Here is a 19619-nt window from a genome sequence, read left to right as displayed (position 1 = left end):
ATAATCAAAAACATACATATATCAAGTAAGTACTTAACAAAAATATTTGCACAAAATACATATGCCCTAACATATATATGAATTAATAACCCTAACCCCCACTTAACAATAACCACAACCCTAACCATAGCATAACCCTAACACCAACATCAAACACACATAACCCTAACCCTAGCATACTATGAAAGCCTAACCATACCAAATTAGCAAAGAAACATAACATGATTCAACACAAATTTCCAAATCCAAGCAAAAACTAGGGTTTCCCCAAACTAGCTAGATTTGAGCAAATGTGACAATTCCTATGAAGGAAAACGAGGGGATCGAAGGAGATTACCTTAAGGGAGGGATTGGCTTCGAAATCCACGGTCAAATACTCCGGATTTGGAAGATTTGATAAGGATTTGAGAGGGGGGGGAGAGGGGAAGAGAGGAGGGGCGCAAGGCTAAGGGTTTGGGTGGGGTGGGGGTGTGTGGGGTGGGGGTGGGAGGGGAGTGAGGGTGGGGCCAGCCTAAGTGGCACACAGACAGTGCAACGCCTAAGACACAGGCGCTGCACATTACAAGTGTGGCGCCCTAGCCTTAGGCGCTGCACAGCTGCGTGAAGGGCCGCAACTGGACCAGGACTGCCACGCTGGCAGGAGGTGCGACGCCTAAGGGAAGGGTGCTGCACACTAGGGTGCGGCGCCTAGCTATCGGGCGCCACTCGAAAGGGTTAGCAAAGTGAAATTTTTTCGTGAGCAGGTCATTTTGTGATTTGATTTGGGGTCAAATATGTGATTTCTGCCGATTTTAGTCTTTACACTGGGTACAGCAGCGCACGCAAGCCGGCGACGCACACGGCACACCTCCTGCCCAAGCACGCTGCAGGTGCCCCTCCTGCTCAGGCTGCCGCACGCACATCTCCTGGATTGCGCCGCCTCCCTCTCCCTCGCCTCTGCATCTCGCCGCCGCACGCGTTCCATCGCCAAACGCCGCCCGGCCCTAAACCTCTAAACCCTACCACCGCGTGCCCCACAGCTGCCCCCGTCGCCGCCACTGCCGCTCCGGTTCTTCTTCGTCGGGACTCCTCGTTTCTGCCGTGTCCACCCCGTCCGCAACCTTTGGCCGCTGGGTTTTGAGGTACGAGCTTCTCAAACCCCACCGGTCTCCACCATTTCCGGGTGTGCGGATGCGCACTGTGCGGATGCGCACCCCGCGCACCATCTTGATCCGCCGCTGAATTTCGAAACCCCGAGCGGTTAGCCGCTGTGTCACTTGAATTTTTCTAGTGCCCAAATTGACACCTATCTGAATGCCAGGATGTCCAACTCCAACGTCACAGTGTGTGTGCGATTCAGGCCGCTGAGCCACAAAGAGAGGAAGGCCAATGACAAGGTCTGCTTCAAGAAATTGGACTCCGAGTCTTTTGTTTTCAAGGTTTGGATACTCTTCTGCCTTTAGCTCTGTGATGTGAGGCACGCAGTTGAATGTTCATGTGCAGTTTCTCGCAAGACGCACAGTTGTATTTTGATCCAGATTACTGAATTTGTTTAAACTATTGCATGCCTGCGGTCTTATGTTGTATTATTAGCCTGCTTGATATCCCCTGCACAACTACATAGTACTTACTAAACCAGTAGCTGGAATGAAACCAGTAGATAATGAAGTGAGGAACAATACCATATCCTATTTTCCTTTTGATAAGATTATTAACAAAAAATCCCTGTGATCTTGTTGGCACAGTTTTTGTGCTTCCTCGTGGTTGATTAGTGCGGTTTCCCTGACGTGTTGCATAATACTTGGGTTAGGATGAGCGGGACGAAGATGTCATATTCAGCTTTGACAAGGTGTTCTATGATGATGCGGAACAGTCTGATGTGTACAATTTCCTTGCAGTGCCCATTGTTGCAGGTTTTCATTCTTTTTGTTTCTTTCAAAATTTATGCATAAGGTAGTCAGAGCTTTTTTGTATTACTACAGTTTTGTCATGACTGGACACTTCAGTAGCCACCATAGTACTAATTGAGTAACTAATATTTTGAACAGATGCTGTCAATGGAATAAATGGGACCATAATTTCTTATGGTCAGGTATGTGTTCCTGCAAACGCCTTGTATCCTCATTTTCACGATATTTGGGAAAACTTATGCATAGATAAACCCCCATTAAGCAGTGCATCTATGAAATGAGACACTTCTACCTGTAAACAGTGCTAACATTTTATTTGTACTTTGCATTTGTACAGACTGGAGCTGGAAAAACATATAGCATGGAGGTAAAGTGAACATCCCTGGGCTTAAATTTATGGGATGATCACTGAATGCGCCACTTCAGCTTTGGCCTAACATGTTTGTTTAATTTGGATGTTGAAACAGGGGCCAAGCATCTTGCACTGCAATGAGCTGAAAACTGGACTGGTTCAGCGTGTTGTAAATGATCTTTTTGAATGTTTAAGAACATCAGAAGACATTACTACATGGACTGTGAAATTGTCAATGGTAAAATACCATTTTCGTGCGCTGATTGTGAATTCACATTGATAGATCTTTACTTACACTATTTTCCGATTTCTCAGGTGGAGATATATTTGGAAAAAGTAAGGTGAGAGTATGCTTGATGTTTCTGTATGGATCCTGTGTAGAGTTTCTTTTATAAAATGCTGCTACGAGGGGAATCGAGTTTTTTCTCCTTATATCTCAGGGACCTTCTTGACTTGTCCAAGGACAACCTACAAATCAAGGAGAGTAAAAGCCAAGGGATTTTTATTTATGGAGCAACAGAGGTCAGATAGAAATGCATCTGTACTTCCTGTTTCATTTCCCTTCTGTATATGTAAGAAAAGAAGTGTTCAGCATCTGTCCTTTGAGGGCTTCTTTTCATGTCTGGTAACTGTGAAACTATAACTGCAGATATCGATTATGAATAGTTCAGATGCCTTGGAGCGCCTTTCTGTAAGTTTTGCTGGGGTTTCCTTGTTTCTCTTATAATCGCAGTTGATTTTTTCTTGGAGCGCCTTTCTGTAAGTAAATGCCAGATTATTTATGTTTACTGGTCTAAATTACAGGAAGGAATTGCCAACAGAGCTGTTGGAGAAACACGTATCCTCTATCTACCATTTCTGAACAGTTGAAAAACATTTCAATGTTGTAAATTTTGTCGTCCTAAATGAATATGTAGAAATGAACCTGGCCAGCAGTAGAAGTCACTGCGTGTACATTTTCTCCGTGCAGCATGGATCCACTGCAGATGATAAGTATGCTCGAATAACAAACATCAATAGTTGATAGCTGTTTCCCTTTTATGTTGATGTAATTGTATATAACCATAACCGCATACATCACCTTTTTTATGCAATTCATGCTAACTCAACAGGTTGCCTTGTGCTCCTTCATGTTATATGGACTGTTATATCTGTCTGGATTATATGTGGGCAGCTAGTAACTTTTTTTTAATCTTACAGGGTAAGGGCCGGGAAGATTGTTCTTGTTGACTTGGCTGGTTCAGAGAAAGTTGAGAAAACTGGTGCTGAAGGGCGAGTTCTTGATGAGGCGAAAACAATCAACAAGTCGCTCTCAGCTCTTGGAAATGTTATTAATGCCCTAACTACTGGTAAGTGGCAAATACAAGTATACAACAATACTCTGTGCAAAGACTAAACACAAAACGTAGTTACTCCACTATTATACCTTTCTGATTAATGATCAGCTTTACTTATCTTTTTTTCATCTCCAGCTAAACCGAATCATGTCCCTTACCGTGACTCGAAGCTTACACGCATACTTCAAGATGCACTGGTCTGTCAAAAAATTCTTCACTATTTCCAAATCTGCAGGTTTGTTTACATGACTGTTGCTTGCAGGGTGGCAGCTCAAGAGCTGCATTGCTATGCTGCTGTTCTCCTAGTTCGTCGAACGCACCAGAAAGTCTGTCTACCATTCGCTTTGGAACCAGGCATATCCCTTGAACATTGCATACTTGCATAATTTTTGTACTATTGCTGTGCTGCAGTTTATCATAACTCTATATCGATATCCATCCAGGACGAAGCTCATAAAGACTCTACCCAAACTGATTCCCAATGAAGTGGACAGCGTCAAGAAGCCCACCTGCTATTCTCATGATCAAGATGATCCGCGTGGCAGAGCACCAAGCAAGGCTGGTAGCAGCCAGTCTGAGGTGTCCGATCTGAGCCTTGATTCTTGCGATCATGATGATTTGCGTGACAGGATACTGAGCAAGGTTAGCATAGCAAGCAAGCAGCTAACCAGAAGTGGTTGATTCGGTCCCACCCTACGTCCTGCGCAGCAGATATATCTCACTTGCCACTGAAAATGTCTGTGCAGCTAAGGTTGAGTCTGAAGGAGGAGGACGTGGATCTGCTGGAGGAGCTGTTTGTGCAGGAAGGTATCATCTTCGACCCTAACGCAGCGATGCTGGACATCGACCTGGCGTTCCAAGACGTCGCGAGCCGGCAGATTGTGTCGCTCGTGCAAACAGTGGAGGAGCTCACAGAAACTGTGCAAGAGGTATGTGTAGCACCAACCAAACCTGCGTCCTCCTGCTGTTCCTGCTATCCAGCTCTCCAAGGTGGGTAACTCCTGAGTGCGTGTCGATGGTGCAGCTCACTGACGAGAACGAGAAGCTGAGGCATCAGCTCGAGTTTGCGCAGGAGATCGCCGCCCGCGCCCAGTGCGCCACCGCGGACCGGAGCCGTGGTGCCCTGTTTGGTTTCGTGCCCGCGGCCGTCCTCCGCCCCTTTGGATTCGTTCCAGACTGATGGCTCGAACAGACAGCCGGCGTCACGTAGATTCCGCAAATATTTTGCTGCCAGAAACATCACAGCAACGTTAATCCTGAGTGCCTTGAGGATCATGTAGTGACACCTTATGACAGATTCTTCCTTTTTTGACAAGAGTATGGCAGATTCTTGTGGAAATCAATTTTGGCTCTAAGGAGCACACGCTCCTGCGTGTCAAAAATGGATTTTACAAATGTCAAAGAAAAAGAGAAGATGTGTTTATTGTCACACCCAAATGATACATGCAAATTTCCAGGGGAAAAACTTAAGCATTTAGACCTATGCAAAAAGACCAAATGTTACCTTCAAATGTTACACTTAATTTTGTTTTTTCACCCACAAAGCATTGCTATCCCATATGGCATGAAAATTGTTAAGCACAGTTGTTACACTAATGTGAATATCTAAAAAAAATAGAATTTTCAAAATTTAGTTACTATTTACTTTGGTTTTACTGTTCATTACGTGTATATGCTTCTCAGAGCCAAAAATCCGCGTCTAGATTCTTGTTGTGCTACTGTTTTTAGACTTCGCTGGTAGACAGATCTATTTCTCTCAACATGATAATCTTCTATATCTAAATAGCTAGCCCCCACTAACTAACCTATTTCTCTTAATATGTAAGCACGCCATCTTAATTTTTTATATCTAAATAGCTAGCCCCCTTTAACCAATTTCTCTCAACATACAAACATATCACCTCCGTATGCAACATGTATGGAAAAATGCGCACCTCAACATGCAATTATGCAGATGAATAATGTCACCTCAACATCCAAACATGCATGACAATTTCTATCATACTATGCTATTTATATTTATTAAATATTATAGAACTATAAAATGGTTGAAGCCCATCACAAAGGGTCAATATCCTTCTTTCAACAAAAATCGGCCGAGTCAATCCATGGTGTCACGTCCATCATTGTGTCCGCAGTAGAAGGTTGATCTTTATTTTGAGAAACACACATTTAAGTCAAACTTTCACTTGAACGAAATACTTTTTCTCCACGTTTGATTTTGCAGACGCGCGTAATAGTTCAGGCACTGGTTATGCCCCCCTCCCCCTATTTTACAATGGTGTAAATTCATTGTTATATTTTGAGTGAGACATTTATTGCAATGGTATGATTTCATATCAGCACGACATCTCTTGGTAGCACGGTAGACATTTCTTCATTGTTTTTCTGCGTATCTTGTACTTCCTCTGTCCGAAAATACTTGTCATCAAAATAGATAAGAAGAGATGTATCTCGAACTAAAATACATCTAGATACATCTTCTTTATTCTTTTTGATGACAAGTATTTTCGAACGGAGGGAGTACTATTTTCCAGTTACATGCCCGGTAAGAGCATCTACCTTTGTATATTTGCACTCAATTGCTAGTTTAGCAATCTTGGCCAATAAAACCTTCTCCAATAGTCTTTGTATAAGTGGCCCCCATCAGAAATTTTTACAAAGCTTGTTATACTTGCACCCTGATTTTGTATATTTGCAAAGTGAAGAGGTCACTAGCTATAATTTTACAAAGCCTCCTAATGCGGCCCCCTTCATATTTTTACCTCAATGACTGGCGGGCCCTGAATGTGTTGTGCACGTGTGCTGTGTGCACATGTACATGTGTTGTGTGTACCTTTTTTTTTGCATGGCTATTTTTTTCATGTCGCGTGTGTGTTGTGTTGTGTACGTTTTTTGCATGGATTTTTTCATTAAGTGTGTATGTGTACGTGTACGTGTGTGTATGTGACGTTTACGGTGGCGAGTTGTGATATTATATGTATTTATGTGTAAGCTAGTGTGTAGTGTGTATGACGAACTTTCCTCACATGTCATGGTGTGTTTTGTACAAATATAGTAAATCCAGTATACAAAGGCTGCCAAAGCACAACTTGATTTGGATTGCTAAACCTTCTCTCTCCTTTTTCTACCACTATTTTTTAGCATTCCAATATACAAAAACTGTTGAAGATGCTCTAACCAATAATGCTCAGGCTTGATAATGTGATTGAAGTATGAGGAACCAGAGACAAAGTAGTAGTACAAGATCCAAAAACAATAAATGGATAGAAGTTAGCACTTTTCTAAAAAAAATTATAAGTTCGCACAATGGGAGTGCATTAAAAATTCATCCATAATACTTTCTCTTCAACTCTTCTACCCCCCCCCCCCCCCACCCCCCCAAAGCACGAACAAAATTGGTCCCTGATTTTTGGGTTTTGTTTTCAGAAACTAAAACAAAGAGAAAAAGGATTTGCAATTTAGCAAAGAAAAAAAAAACCAGATGCGCCGACTTTATTCATCATTCTTTTTTGCAAAAATGATTCAGATCTATTATCAAAGTTCAGTAGAAATACAAAGCATCTCGAACACAGTAAAAGTTACAGTGAGATTTTAAGAGCCCCAAACAACCACTACTGCCGCCAGAATAAGCCGCCGATGCGGCGCTGTCGCCGCTCCCCTATCGGAGCTGGCTTGACCTTGTCAATGACAGCCAGGAAGTCTTCGTGCACGTGCCCTAAGAGCCAGCGCCCTGGAGCCACAATCGTCGTCGTTGAAACCTTGCATATATCTGAAACACCTGACACCAAATCTCGTCACAAGATGAGAAACCCTAACCTCCCCCCCCCCCCCCCCCCACCCCCCCAAAGAGACGGCAAAAATCTACGCCGGAGCTCTGTCGACTACATCCAGATGGACGAATTCAAGAAGGATCGAAGTCCGAAAGACAAACTCAAAAAAGTAGCGCCACCATCCGCCCGAGCATCGCACCTGTGCAGACTAGAAAACCCTAACCTAAACTGCTAAGAAAACGGAGGCATCAGGATTCTCCTCCCTGCCACCAGCCGCTGGAGCGGCAGAGCAGAGGGGAGGCAACAAATTACATCAGATTGAAGAAATCAAACTACAGATGGACCCAAAAAAAAAAATCTGATTTTAACCAAAATTTGAATTCTTTGACATCGCTGCCTTAGTTTCATCTTTATCGCCACTTTTTTCGCAGCTATTGCTGTACGGCAGGGAGCAAATTGCATAGTACGTGGCTAAACATCGGGCCGCTCATGTCGTCCTTGTCAGGAAAGCTCGGCACTCAACGCCGCTTTCCTTCTTCCCCCCGTTCTCGGCTGCTCTCCCCTCCCTCCTCCCTATCCGACCGCCATGGCTTCCGCCCCTGCCCTGTATCACATCCTGCTTCACTTTCTCAACCCGACCCATTCTCACCACCTATCCTCTCCCCCCACACGCCACCGCCACCGCTGCCTCGCCCTCTCCTCCGCCGCCGCGCGCCTCCCCAATCCCAACGTCGCCGCCCCCTCTCGTTTCGGCCCGGTGAGGAGAGCCAGCGCGAGCCAACTAGCGTTCGAGACAGAGGAGGGGGAGGAGACGGCTCTAGCGTTCGATACGGAGGAGGAGGAGGAGACGCCTCGGTGGCCCGCTACGCAGGCGCAGTCTGACGACGAGGATGACGAGCAGGAGTGGGCCGGGGGCAATGGCACGGCGGCGCACGGGGAGGAGGAGCATTACGGCGGAGATCCGGCGGCCGAGGATGGGAGCGGGTGGACGCGGCGGCAGCCGCGGCCGCGCGAGCTGTTCGTGTGCAACCTGCCGCGCAGGTGCGGCGTCGACGAACTGCTCGAGCTCTTCGGGCCATACGGCACCGTCCTCTCCGTCGAGGTGCGCTCCCTTGCATTTCACGCGTCGCGCGCCTGCTCTGCTGTCGGATTCATACTGTTATTATACGCTACACGGTGTTTATCATCCATGAAGAAGAATTGCACGGGCCAGCTGAAGCACTAGTGACGCCCCCTGGCTGGCTGGCTCCAAGTGGCTTGGGACATGGGAGGTACTAGGAGATAGGCATGGCCCGTGCAGCCATGGACCATGGTATTGCCCCAGGCCTATGACTGACCATCCATGCTCGGGAGTTCATAGAATTAAGTGAAGTTACTAGGCAACCCCATACATAGAGTTTAACTCACCTGCCTCGCCATCAGCAAGGCTAGCAACTCCACAGATCTCAATGGATGCTCTGAGCCACCTGTTACGCAGCAGGTTTGGTATTTTGGATAATTCAATTGTGCAGAGGAAACAGCAGTCTGTCGTTTTTTCTCCTTTTTATGTACTTTATTTGGATGTTTACAATCTCTACTGGTGGCTCTTGCGCCTATCATTCCATGATAGCTTACTGAAAACTGCTGATGAACATATGGTGGGGTTTAGAGCATCTCCAGCCGTTGGCCCCCAGGGGGCGCCTAAAATCGCCGCCTGGGGGTGAGCCGGCGCAAAAAAACGGCTTGGGGGCGAGTTGCCCCGCAATCGCTATCCCCAGGGCCGCCCCCAGGCGCGTCTAATTTTTCCAAAAAAAAAAGTTCGGCGAAGTTCGGTTAAACACGGCTAAATTTAGGCAAACTTTGGCATATATTACATGTTCGCGACGCGTTTACATAACAAATATAACTAAAAAAAGAAATCGCTAAACGCGGAGTAGTCGCCGTCGTCGGCCTTCTCCTCCTTGACGCGGCCGTTCCGGCTGCACCCCTGCCCGGCGTCGCCATGGCGGACAGGTGCCGGCGGCGCGTCGTCGTCGCTGTCGTCGAGGACGACGACTCCTCCTTCGCGGCCCCGGCGGCGCTGCTCGAAGCGCCGCAGTGCGGCGACCTGGCCCTCCCTCTTCATCCTGAGAAAGTCCTTGCGCGCCCATTTCAGGGCCGCATCGTCGTCGAGCGCCACCTCGCCGGGCTCCGTCTTCACGGCGGGGAGCCCCGGCTCCGTTTTCACCGCCGCGAGCCCGGGCTCCGTCTTCGGCTTGACGAACCGCGGAGGAGCCGACGAGGGGGCGCGCCGACCGCCTTCGTTGATGACGATGCCGACGCTGCGAGTGCGCCGGCCGAGCGGCGTCTCCGCCGCGGGCTCGGTCTTGACGCCGAGCAGCGCCGGAGAGCCGGAGGAGTGGGAAGAAGATCGCGACGAGGATGAGGAAGACGATGAAGAGACGAACCTCCTGGGCAGCCATTGCCCGGCGCGTCGGCGGCGGGCCGGGGCCGGGGCCGCCGGGGGAGGGTATGTCAATGGCGGCTCGTTGCCGCCCTCAAGGTGTGCCAACACGCCGCCGAGCGTGCGGCCGGGGACGCCCCACCAAACACCGCGGCCCTCACTATTCTGTCTGCCGCCCACCACCGGCGCCCCGTTGGTGGACGCCAGCCTCTGCTCCTGACGGCGCACGAAGTACGCCGCCCATGCCGAGTGGTTGTCGGCGGCGTACTGGGGGAGGGTGCGCTGCTCATCCGTGAGAGAGGCGCGCGCGAGCTCGACCTCGTCGGCGAAGTAGGCGGTCCGCACCGCGGCGTCGGGCAACGGCGGAACGGGCACTCCCTCGTTGCTGAGCCGCCACCCCAACGGCCCGGCGCGCATGTCCGGCGGCGCAGGGATGTTGGCCTCGAACAGGAGCCACGATTCCTGTTCATGGAGCGAGCGGCGGCCGAAGCCGTTGGCCGCCGCCTCGTCGCCGGGGAAGCGTTCGGCCATTGGGGGAGGGAGGGCTCGGAGTCGGCGCATGGGAGAGGGAGAGGGAGGGCTCGACGGCGGTGGTGCACGGCAGAGGGAGAGGGAGAGGGTTCGGCGGCGAGGGCTGGTGTGGCCTGAGGCGAGGGAGGGCGCCGGCTTATATAGCCGCGCCCGTATGTACGCGTGGCGGGAGGGGAGGCGACGCCGCGCCACCCGTGAGGAATTGATGTAGACTCGGCTAGATGGCGAGTCGTTTTTGGTCCGATCTTTCCCGGTACTTGGCAAACGGAAACACAAGAAAACAGATGATGAAGATGCAGACGAATAAATACTATGGATCAAACGAGATGCAAGAAACCAAAGTCACAGAACTAGCACAAGATAGATGAGAATCAATCTCGCTAGCAACTCCCGTCGTGCTCTCGCGGCGACGCAGCAAATCGAAGGATTTTGTGCCACCCAAACATGGTAGCTTTTCCGTATTTTCTTCACTCCTGATAAAAACCAATCTCCAGAAAAAACTCCCTGATACAAGATCGACGCTGCCTTTTATATAGGCGACCCACCAGCCGTAACGGCGTCCAACACTCTAACCGACATGACCCAAACTAACAAAACTAGATCCTCTCCTTTTACATCTCAGAGAAAGCTAGCAAGTAACAAACTTGTCCGTGAACCTCTCTCCTAAGTAGTACTCTTTTAATTAAAAAAACTAATTAATAAATCCGGCCACGTTGATCACGTAAGCCTTATTATATTTTAAAATAAAAGGGAAGGACGTTTGCACGCTTTGGACTTCTGTTAACCGTCTAGATCACCAAACGAGAAAAGCCTTGTTCATCCTGGAGGAGTCCAGAAGTTGGGTGTCACCAGGTCCTTCTTCAGTTCAATCGGTGAAACCTCAAAGCAAAAAGAACCAACTTGCAACACACGCTGAAGATTATATCTTGAAGTCCCTGATATATTTGCATCAAAATATACGGCCGATTGTGTCTTCTGTTCAGTATGTGGAGCAGCACCAAGTAAACATGTTGTGTTTTGCACTGGAAAAATAATAGAACCATTGTTGCGCACATCATCCTCTCCCTCTTGAATCGAAGCCGTCCTCAGCTTCAAAGACGGATTCAAAGCAGCCTTTGCCATCTTTTGTTGTGGAGAAACATGAGCATCTACCTTGATGGCATTGGCAAACATCGGTCTCAACACATTCGTTTTCCATTATACCAAAATGAATAAGTATTGGACCTCCCATCATGTGCAGCTCCATGATCATACTGCCACGGCCTCCCCAACAATAAATGACATACATCCATTGGCAAGACATCACATATCACCATATCAGTATAATTGCGAACAGAAAAATTCACACGGACCTTATGAGTAACCTTCAGCTTCCCTGTATGATACATCCACTCAACATGGTGTGGCTGAGGGTGCTTCCATGTAGGTAACCGCAAAGCGTCCACCAATCCCTTGCTGACCGCGTTGGTGTAGCTTCCTCCATCTATAATCAACTTACAATTGGTGTTATTGATTTTGCACTGAGTCTGAAAAATATTCCAACGTTGTCCCTTATCCTCAATGTGATCCTCTTGCACTCGTTGCACCATTAGTGAAGGATATGATTCAGCAGCTTCAAAACTCGCAACCACATTTTCAGCATCCTTAGATTTTTCACTGGAAGTGTCAGATACTGCCTCTTCATCACTAGCGGATGCATAGCCATCTCTCGTGAGCAACACTCTTTTCTCATTAGGACATTCACGCTTCATATGCCCCCTTCCTCCACACTTGAAACACTCTATATTACTAGTGCGTCCAGTCAGCTGTGCACTAGAATTAACCATCGACGGTCCTGATTTTGAGGCATCCTTTTGCATGGAATCATGAGAGCGATTCATGGATTTCGAGTCGCTCGACTAGTCGCGACTAGTCGACGACTAGTCTATGAGTCGCAAAAATATGGTCGACTCAGCTTAGTGTCAACTCGCGAATCTGAGTCGCGACTAGTCACAACACAGGCTCGACTTCTTCCGAGTCACTGCTCCAGAGCGACTCGCATGAGTCGCGACTCGAAAACCATGGAGCGATTTGATGATGTCGCCCTGGAGCTAGGACCGACATCCTCATTCTTATGATGTGAGCGTCGCCATGTGTTCAAAGTGTTACTGGGAACTGTGCTGACTTGGCACCGCTTAATCTGTTGTTCCGCACGCACAGCTTGGTGCACAAGATCTTGTATGTTGTGGTAGACCACCATCTCAACACGATCTTGCACCTCGATATTTAGCCCGTTAAAGAAACGTGCCATGGTCGCCTCCGGATCCTCCGTTGTCCCTGTACGTATCATCAACAATTCCATCTCCTTGTAATATTCATCAACACTCATATTACCTTGAGAGAGCCGCTGCAACTTGTTGTACATATCTCTTTTATAGTGCTCAGGAACAAAACGTCGCCTCATGAATTCTTTCATACCTCGCCAAGTCGTCGGGCGATGTCTTGAACGACAAATTTGATTCCACCAAATTAGCGCGTAACGGGTGAACTCAATTCCAGCAAGTTGAACTTTTTTCTCCTCGCTATAATGATGGGCATCAAAAATTTGATCAACACGCATCTCCCACTCCAAATAGACTTCTGGTTCGCACTTGCCGGAGAACGAAGGGATTGAAATTTTTATGCGCCCAATTCCATCGTCCAAAGGCACACGCACAGCTTGACCAACTCGGTCATGCACTCCACCACGAACGGATGTTTCAGGACGAGGCTCATAGTGTCGTGGTCGTGGAGCGTACCCTGCTGCCTGGTCAACGCCATCATCAAGACCATCATCTCCAACATGAGGTGCCGCCAAACGGCGATCATGCACGCCGGCATGTCCGTCGCGAGCCAGTGGTGCATAACGCAGTGGAGCAGCCGGAGCAGTCTGTGGTGGTGCAGAATTCGTTGCCGGCATATTGATGATGTCTGCCAAACCATCGAACCGAGTGATCAGGACATCTATCCTTTTGCCGAGCGCATCATGACATTGCTTGATGTAGTTGCATGTGTGGTCGAAACCATCCCGAATATTTTGAGGAATATCATCCGCGTACACTGGACGTACAATTTCCTGAGAATCAGGAGCAACCTCATCACTCTTGTTGACCGAAGTTGACATCTTGATCAACACAGTACCGTGAACAACCTTAGCTCTGAATACCACTTGATGTAGACTCGGCTAGATGGCGAGTCGTTTTTGGTCCGATCTTTCCCGGTACTTGGCAAACGGAAACACAAGAAAACAGATGATGAAGATGCAGACGAACAAATACTATGGATCAAACGAGATGCAAGAAATCAAAGTCACAGAACTAGCACAAGATAGATGAGAATCAATCTCGCTAGCAACTCCCGTCGTGCTCTCGCGGCGACGCAGCAAATCGAAGGATTTTGTGCCACCCAAACATGGTAGCTTTTCCGTATTTTCTTCGCTCCTGATAAAAACCAATCTCCAAAAAAAACTCCCTGATACAAGATCGACGCTGCCTTTTATATAGGCGACCCACCAGCCGTAACGGCGTCCAACACTCTAACCGACATGACCCAAACTAACAAAACTAGATCCTCTCCTTTTACATCTCAGAGAAAGCTAGCTAGTAACAAACTTGTCCGTGAACCTCTCTCCTAAGTAGTACTCTTTTAATTAAAAAAACTAATTAATAAATCCGGCCACGTTGATCACATAAGCCTTATTATATTTTAAAATAAAAGGGAAGGACGTTTGCACGCTTTGGACTTCTGTTAACCGTCTAGATCACCAAACGAGAAAAGCCTTGTTCATCCTGGAGGAGTCCGGAAGTTGGGTGTCACCAGGTCCTTCTTCAGTTCAATCGGTGGAACCTCAAAGCAAAAAGAACCAACTTGCAACACATGCTGAAGATTATATCTTGAAGTCCCTGATATATTTGCATCAAAATATACGGCCGACTGTGTCTTCTGTTCAATATGTGGAGCAGCACCAAGTAAACATGTTGTGTTTTGCACTGTAAAAATAATAGAACCATTGTTGCGCGCATCAGGAATCAATGGCAAGGCTGACCGGCGGCGACAACGCGGCAGCCTTGGCATTGATTCCCGCGGGAACCGAGGCGATGAGGGCGACGATCGCCCGTCTCGCTGACTCGGCGGGCCCGCGGTTGCTTCGCGCCAAAACCACTCGCCCCGGCGCCCCCGGGCGCCCCCCAGCGCGCTGGGTTCGGCCTGGGTCCGCCGGCGCTAATTTCGGCCTAGGCGGCTAAAATCGGGCTCCTGGGAGCGCAACTGGGACGTTTTTTCGGCGCCGGCGCGAAAAAAGCGCCAGGGGAGGCCGTTCTGGGGACGCGGCTGGAGATGCTCTTTATCAGATGCTTCTCGTTTTCATGTCTCTCGTGGTGCTGTATTAGTCGGTAATATTCCATCGACACACCAGTGACCCGAACTTGGTGCCATTTGGCTAGTATCTGTTGAATGATGTCCTGATGTCCTAGTTTAGGTCTCAATAGAATCTACATTCTAATTGCTGCCTTAGTTATATGTGTAATTGCATATGATACGTCTGATGGTGTCACATCCTTGGGTAATATTTTGTTGCTTCCAATTAAGATTCTAGAGGCTCATTTTGATGTTAATATTTGAAGTTGTTAACAACCCGCAGGTTTCTCGTGATGCCGAGACCGGGATTAGTCGAGGATGTGGCTTTGTTACGATGCGTTCTCTCGCAGAAGCTAGAACAGCTATCAGTGCTCTCGATGGATTTGTGAGTCATACAATGGCTTCATTTTCTCTGTAGTTTCTTCTCAACTTGCACATTGTCTACAAATGAAAGTGTTCCATGTAGTAAACCAATTACAAATTACTCTCTTTTACTTCCATGTTTCTCTTATAGGACCTGGATGGGCGTGAGATGTTTGTAAAACTAGCGGCTCACGTCGTTGCTAGTAGGAGAAATCCCAGCCTGTCCCATACGCCACCCATGAAGGACCATATCTTTGAAAGTCGATACAAGATCTATGTTGGCAACCTTGCATGGTCTGTTCAACCTCAACACTTGAGGGAGCACTTTACTCAGTGTGGAACTGTTGTTAGTACAAGGCTGCTAACAGATCGCAAAGGAGGGAGAAGTCGTGTCTATGGATTCCTTTCGTTTTCTTCAGCCGAAGAGCTTGAGGCTGCTCTGCAGCTTAACAATACGGTATAATTCTTCAACTTCTGTGTTTTGCTACTTATTCCCTCGGGTTTGATATTAGAATGGAAACCGCAAATCCTTGTTGAATTTATTTCAAGAAACTTCATATATGCATCTCCTTCAGAATCTGCATCTCGGGTAAGTTTGTATAAGAAAGTCCTATATAAGTAAAATGGGATTACATTTGTTTCAGAAAGTTTCTGCATAACCTGAAGCTTACCAGTAGCTCCATGATATCTAAGCACCTCCATTTCATATTTTTTTCCTGATTACACTCTGCTTCTATATACACTTTTTTATGCCACTCCCAATGATATTGCGAGTTTGCGACTATGTTGACAACTATCATATCTTATCTTGACTCTTGCTAATGCAACAGGAATTTCATGGACGGGATATCATCGTCAGAGAAGCTCATGTAAAATCGCCAGATACACTAAGCCAAACCCTTGAGAGTTAGACCTGGAAGCTATTGTGTTTATTTTTGTCTGGCTTATTTGCCAATTGAGTTCATTGTTCAGGCACTTTGGGCAAGCGCAACTAAGTAGCTAACATCTTCTGTGTGTACGGAGTAATGTAGTGTGATGTACCATTGCAATTTTGCCAAAATACAATCATTAACATGAATGGACTGACTGGGTTGACCATATACCGGTGGTCTGAAATCTTGTGAAGAGCATTATTCCATGGGATCTTGACGATTTATTCTAGTCAGAATCAAGCGATTGGATTTCCTCTGCCTCTTCTTCTTTGATGCCGGTGTGACACGATCTGTGGTCTTCCAGTATTGTATCACACATTTGGCAAGGGTGTGTGCATTTGCTTGATGTGGAGTCCTTGAGGTCAATAAAGTCTTCTTTTTCAAAGAAAAAAGAAGGATGTTGACATACTGCCATAGTGATCATGCGTAACATGAGGATGTTGCCAAGGGTGTGTACAGGCTTGAGGGCTACATTGTTTGACGTAGGTGGCCATTTGGTTTTGATCTCAAAATTTGCATAGGTTATGTTTTCTTTAGCTCTTCAGTCGACTTTTGCAGCTTAACATGTTGAGGAACAAGGACGCCAATTTATAATTTGTCCATGTAACATAATACGAACGCATTAGCAATGGCCCCGTTATTCTTCATCAGACAATGCACACTTAATGGAAAAACTAGGTATCTTTCTGGAAAACTTTTCTACTTACGACTTTGTTAGCGCTTTGAGGGCTTCACTGTGTTCTCTGAAATCTGGTATAAATAAGAAAGTCTTTCTCAGGAGATGACTCAGATGATACCGAGTTTAACATGATGCAACATCTCAGCAAAGCTAGACTAAAGGAAGTTAAGACTTATGAAACCATTCATACTACAGGACTCTAGCATGTGAACCTTACCAAATCAAAATTCTCCTTTGATGCCATACTATTTTCTGAGGATGTGGTCAACATTTCAATTCGAAAACGCTCAAGTATTTGAATGCTGAACTAGAGGCTTAGTTCAGAGTACTTCTAAACCGCTGAGTAAGAGCAAAGCAAGCAAAGTATACGATCTTCAGCGGAAGAGCAACATGTACTATCTGAAAAAACATACGGTAACTGCTAACTGTAACGGACAAAATCTGGGTACATTATAACAGTCGTTTAACAGACAGAACAGTGAAACCATAAAGGTTTTACAGCATCCTCCAGGCAAACATAGAAAATTTGCAGCATCTGCTTGGCTCCAAACTCTCATAAAGCATTACATAAGAATGGTTTCCAGAACAATCAAGCTTTAATCAGCTAAGAGCACACCAGATCTGGATCTCCCTTACGCCACCAGAGTGCTGGCGGTGGTAGACTCGCTGCAGAGGCAAAAGAATTGTGTTAGCAAAACATTTGTTGTATGAAATAACACGATTAGCAACATACATTAGGAATACTACAAGATAAGTCCAACGGAAATGCTTTACGTATGACAAAAAGCAGTCTGATCTGTGTACAAATTCATCCAGGCCATACAACAAATGCAACAGACAGTGAATATAAACTGACAGTAATATTATCATTGAACTGCCTTCGGTTCAACAACAATGTTTACATTACATAGATGCAACTTTCACGGTTTAGTTAGTACCTTTGCCTTGGGCTACCCATTTGTATTTTAAAGACTAAAAAGCACCCTCATAAATGGCTGATATTGCTCGGCACATCAGATAACCAATGATTTTATTCGTACAAATATAAATGCAATTTCATCATTATAGATTTGCTTCAGAATGACATGATTCAGCCAACAGAATAGACCACCCAGTAGTAGGAATTTAAAATAGATAAATGCAATTGTAGAAATGTTGCAGTTTGAAGAACACATTGTATTGTGTCACCCAGACACCCATACGTGGGATAATGACACATATATCAGTATCACAACCAGTTGCATTTTTCAAAACTGCAAACATTTCAGTTGGGTTGATCTAGTTTCTCTTTAAAACAAGTATTGTGATCTTCATCAAATTCCTATTTCATATCCAAACTACAGAAGAAGTTAACATTACCAAGCTGGCAAATTGAAGTCATTTAGTAACACACAAAATGCATAGGTGTTTTCCATTTAGATCTTCAAAAATGTCTGAAGTGGCTATATCATCACTTCATAACATCAAGCTTTACAAGTCAAACTATTGCATCATATACTTATAATTTTGGTGTGCACACCGAAACAGCAGTGTCCACTACAGTATGCCAGTACGGGAATGCTTACTAACACCAATTAGCAGCACATCCGCCACAAACACAACTAAGCTTAATCACAGGCATAATTAAGTAGCTTAGAATCCCATTTCTCTAAAATTCCTGTCCCAGGAGGACAGAACAGCCAACAGATTAGCATCTAAAATACAGGCTAGGTGGCATGCATTGACGACACAATATCACATTTAAGTAGCCCCATCTGAAGTACCTAACACGTACTCCTACTCAACAACCTATATGTAGCACACATTCTACAGCTCATATGTAGCAAGTGGCACACAAACAACGAACTGTTCACTGTAATTGCGTACTAAACTGATAAGGCCTCACAATTCACCGAAGCTATATCAGAAGAAAGATTAATGGCATTGGAAGTGAGTGACTTACTACTTCCAGGTGGGCGGGAGCTTCTTGGTGCGCTTGTAGTAGCGAGCGAGGCGGTGGATCCTGCTCTCCACAAGGATGAGCCTGAACTTAGAGTCCTTGTCCTTCCTGTTCCTCTCCAGGTGCTTCCTTATCGCCACCGCCTTCTTGATCAGAAAGTAGAGGTCCTCCGGGATCTCTGGTGCCAGCCCTGCGCACCAACACTCACACAATCAATCCACTCATCAAGCAAAGAACAATCTGAGAAAGACGAGGGGGGATCTAATCTACTTCTCACCATGGGCCTTGAGGATGCGGAGGATCTTGCTCCCGGTGACGCTCTTGACGAGGGGGATGCCGTGCTGGTCACGGAGCAGGACGCCGATCTGCGACGGCATCTGGCCCTTCTTCGCGGCCTTGGTGATTAACTCGTCCACCTGCACACGAGCCCGACGCACGCATCAGCCAGCCATATCACATCGAATCGAGGGGGCCAAGAGAAGGTGAGGCTTCTTCTTACATCGGCGACGGCGGTCTTGACCCAGCTCGGTGGAGTCCTCTTGTACGGCAGCGCCGACGATGAGATGCCCTTCCTGCGTCACAGAGTCGCGGAGACGCCATTAGACCAGAAAATTCACCGTATTGCGGTGGCAGTGAAGGGGGTGAGGATTACCCGCGGCTGTGCATGCGCCCCATGGCTGCGGCTGCTGCGGCGGCGAGGGGAGTGGCGGCGGCGGCGGCGGCGGGAAGGGCGTGAGAGGCGCGAGTGGTGAGAGGATAGAAAAGAGTCTGGTTAGGGTTCTGGGGTTCCACTTATTTGAGGGCTTTCTTATATTTTGGTCCTTCAGGTAGTGCCCATTTAGATCCATGATGATCACGCCGCGTTGCAACGTGGACTGGGCTAGTGTGGGCCTTCAAAACCAGCGTTTTAACGACTGCGGCCCACATGTGTCCTAGTCCAACAGGGAAGCTTGTGAAAACGATGATTCCTATTTCTCGCGTAGGGCGGCGGATAGTATTTTTCATTTTCGGTTTTCTATTTGTATTTT

At 46.8% G+C, this 19619-nt stretch overlaps 3 protein-coding genes across 4 annotated transcripts; 2 read left to right on the top strand and 1 right to left on the bottom strand.

Moving 5' to 3' along the window:
• Positions 1-810: 810 nt before the first annotated feature.
• LOC123159499 (kinesin-like protein KIN-1) lies at positions 811-5007 on the top strand. 2 transcript variants are annotated; one of them, XM_044577336.1, is made up of 17 exons: positions 811-1121; positions 1301-1418; positions 1790-1892; positions 2028-2071; positions 2227-2256; positions 2357-2479; positions 2557-2582; positions 2682-2763; positions 2891-2932; positions 3046-3079; positions 3159-3234; positions 3442-3590; positions 3714-3775; positions 3841-3932; positions 4022-4220; positions 4325-4507; positions 4603-5007. In XM_044577336.1, exons 2-17 carry the CDS (start codon positions 1302-1304, stop codon positions 4756-4758), a joined length of 1518 nt encoding a protein of 505 aa, XP_044433271.1. In that variant the 5' UTR covers positions 811-1121; position 1301; the 3' UTR covers positions 4759-5007. The 2 variants fall into 2 exon arrangements, with proteins under 2 accessions (XP_044433271.1, XP_044433272.1); XM_044577337.1 differs by lacking the exons at positions 811-1121; positions 1301-1418; positions 1790-1892 and adding an exon at positions 1914-1932.
• Positions 5008-7846: 2839 nt separating this feature from the next.
• Positions 7847-16141, top strand: LOC123159497 (28 kDa ribonucleoprotein, chloroplastic). Its single transcript, XM_044577333.1, has 4 exons — positions 7847-8453; positions 14962-15063; positions 15193-15498; positions 15872-16141. The coding sequence occupies exons 1-4, from the start codon at positions 7938-7940 to the stop codon at positions 15950-15952; spliced, it is 1005 nt and encodes a 334-aa protein (XP_044433268.1). The 5' UTR covers positions 7847-7937; the 3' UTR covers positions 15953-16141.
• A 911-nt stretch (positions 16142-17052) lies between these two features.
• On the bottom strand, positions 17053-19401 carry LOC123159498 (40S ribosomal protein S13-1). Its single transcript, XM_044577335.1, has 5 exons — positions 19244-19401; positions 19091-19163; positions 18869-19007; positions 18595-18781; positions 17053-17318 (listed from the first exon to the last, which is right to left on the bottom strand). Exons 1-5 carry the CDS (start codon positions 19264-19266, stop codon positions 17285-17287), a joined length of 456 nt encoding a protein of 151 aa, XP_044433270.1. The 5' UTR covers positions 19267-19401; the 3' UTR covers positions 17053-17284.
• Positions 19402-19619: the final 218 nt, after the last annotated feature.

This window comes from Triticum aestivum, chromosome 7B (genome assembly GCF_018294505.1).
Source record: "Triticum aestivum cultivar Chinese Spring chromosome 7B, IWGSC CS RefSeq v2.1, whole genome shotgun sequence".
In the NCBI taxonomy this organism is placed as follows: domain Eukaryota; kingdom Viridiplantae; phylum Streptophyta; class Magnoliopsida; order Poales; family Poaceae; genus Triticum; species Triticum aestivum.
This window is presented reverse-complemented; position numbering and strand designations above follow the sequence as displayed.

What these genes read in the sequence shown, in the direction of transcription:
- LOC123159497 (XM_044577333.1), top strand. Translation starts at nt 7,938, where the DNA reads ATGGCTTCCGCCCCTGCCCTGTATCACATCCTGCTTCACTTTCTCAAC. An exon ending in TCAGTGCTCTCGATGGATTT is followed by an intron (nt 15,064 to 15,192) that starts GTGAGTCATACA and finishes TTTCTCTTATAG; the next exon opens with GACCTGGATGGGCGTGAGAT. An exon ending in CTCTGCAGCTTAACAATACG is followed by an intron (nt 15,499 to 15,871) that starts GTATAATTCTTC and finishes CTAATGCAACAG; the next exon opens with GAATTTCATGGACGGGATAT.
- LOC123159499 (XM_044577336.1), top strand. Translation starts at nt 1,302, where the DNA reads ATGTCCAACTCCAACGTCACAGTGTGTGTGCGATTCAGGCCGCTGAGC. An exon ending in ATATATTTGGAAAAAGTAAG is followed by an intron (nt 2,583 to 2,681) that starts GTGAGAGTATGC and finishes CTTATATCTCAG; the next exon opens with GGACCTTCTTGACTTGTCCA. An exon ending in CAGAGCTGTTGGAGAAACAC is followed by an intron (nt 3,080 to 3,158) that starts GTATCCTCTATC and finishes ATGAATATGTAG; the next exon opens with AAATGAACCTGGCCAGCAGT.
- LOC123159498 (XM_044577335.1), bottom strand. Translation starts at nt 19,266, where the DNA reads ATGGGGCGCATGCACAGCCGCGG. An exon ending in GGGCGCATGCACAGCCGCGG is followed by an intron (nt 19,164 to 19,243) that starts GTAATCCTCACC and finishes TCTGTGACGCAG; the next exon opens with GAAGGGCATCTCATCGTCGG. An exon ending in CTCCCGCCCACCTGGAAGTA is followed by an intron (nt 17,319 to 18,594) that starts GTAAGTCACTCA and finishes TTGCCTCTGCAG; the next exon opens with CGAGTCTACCACCGCCAGCA.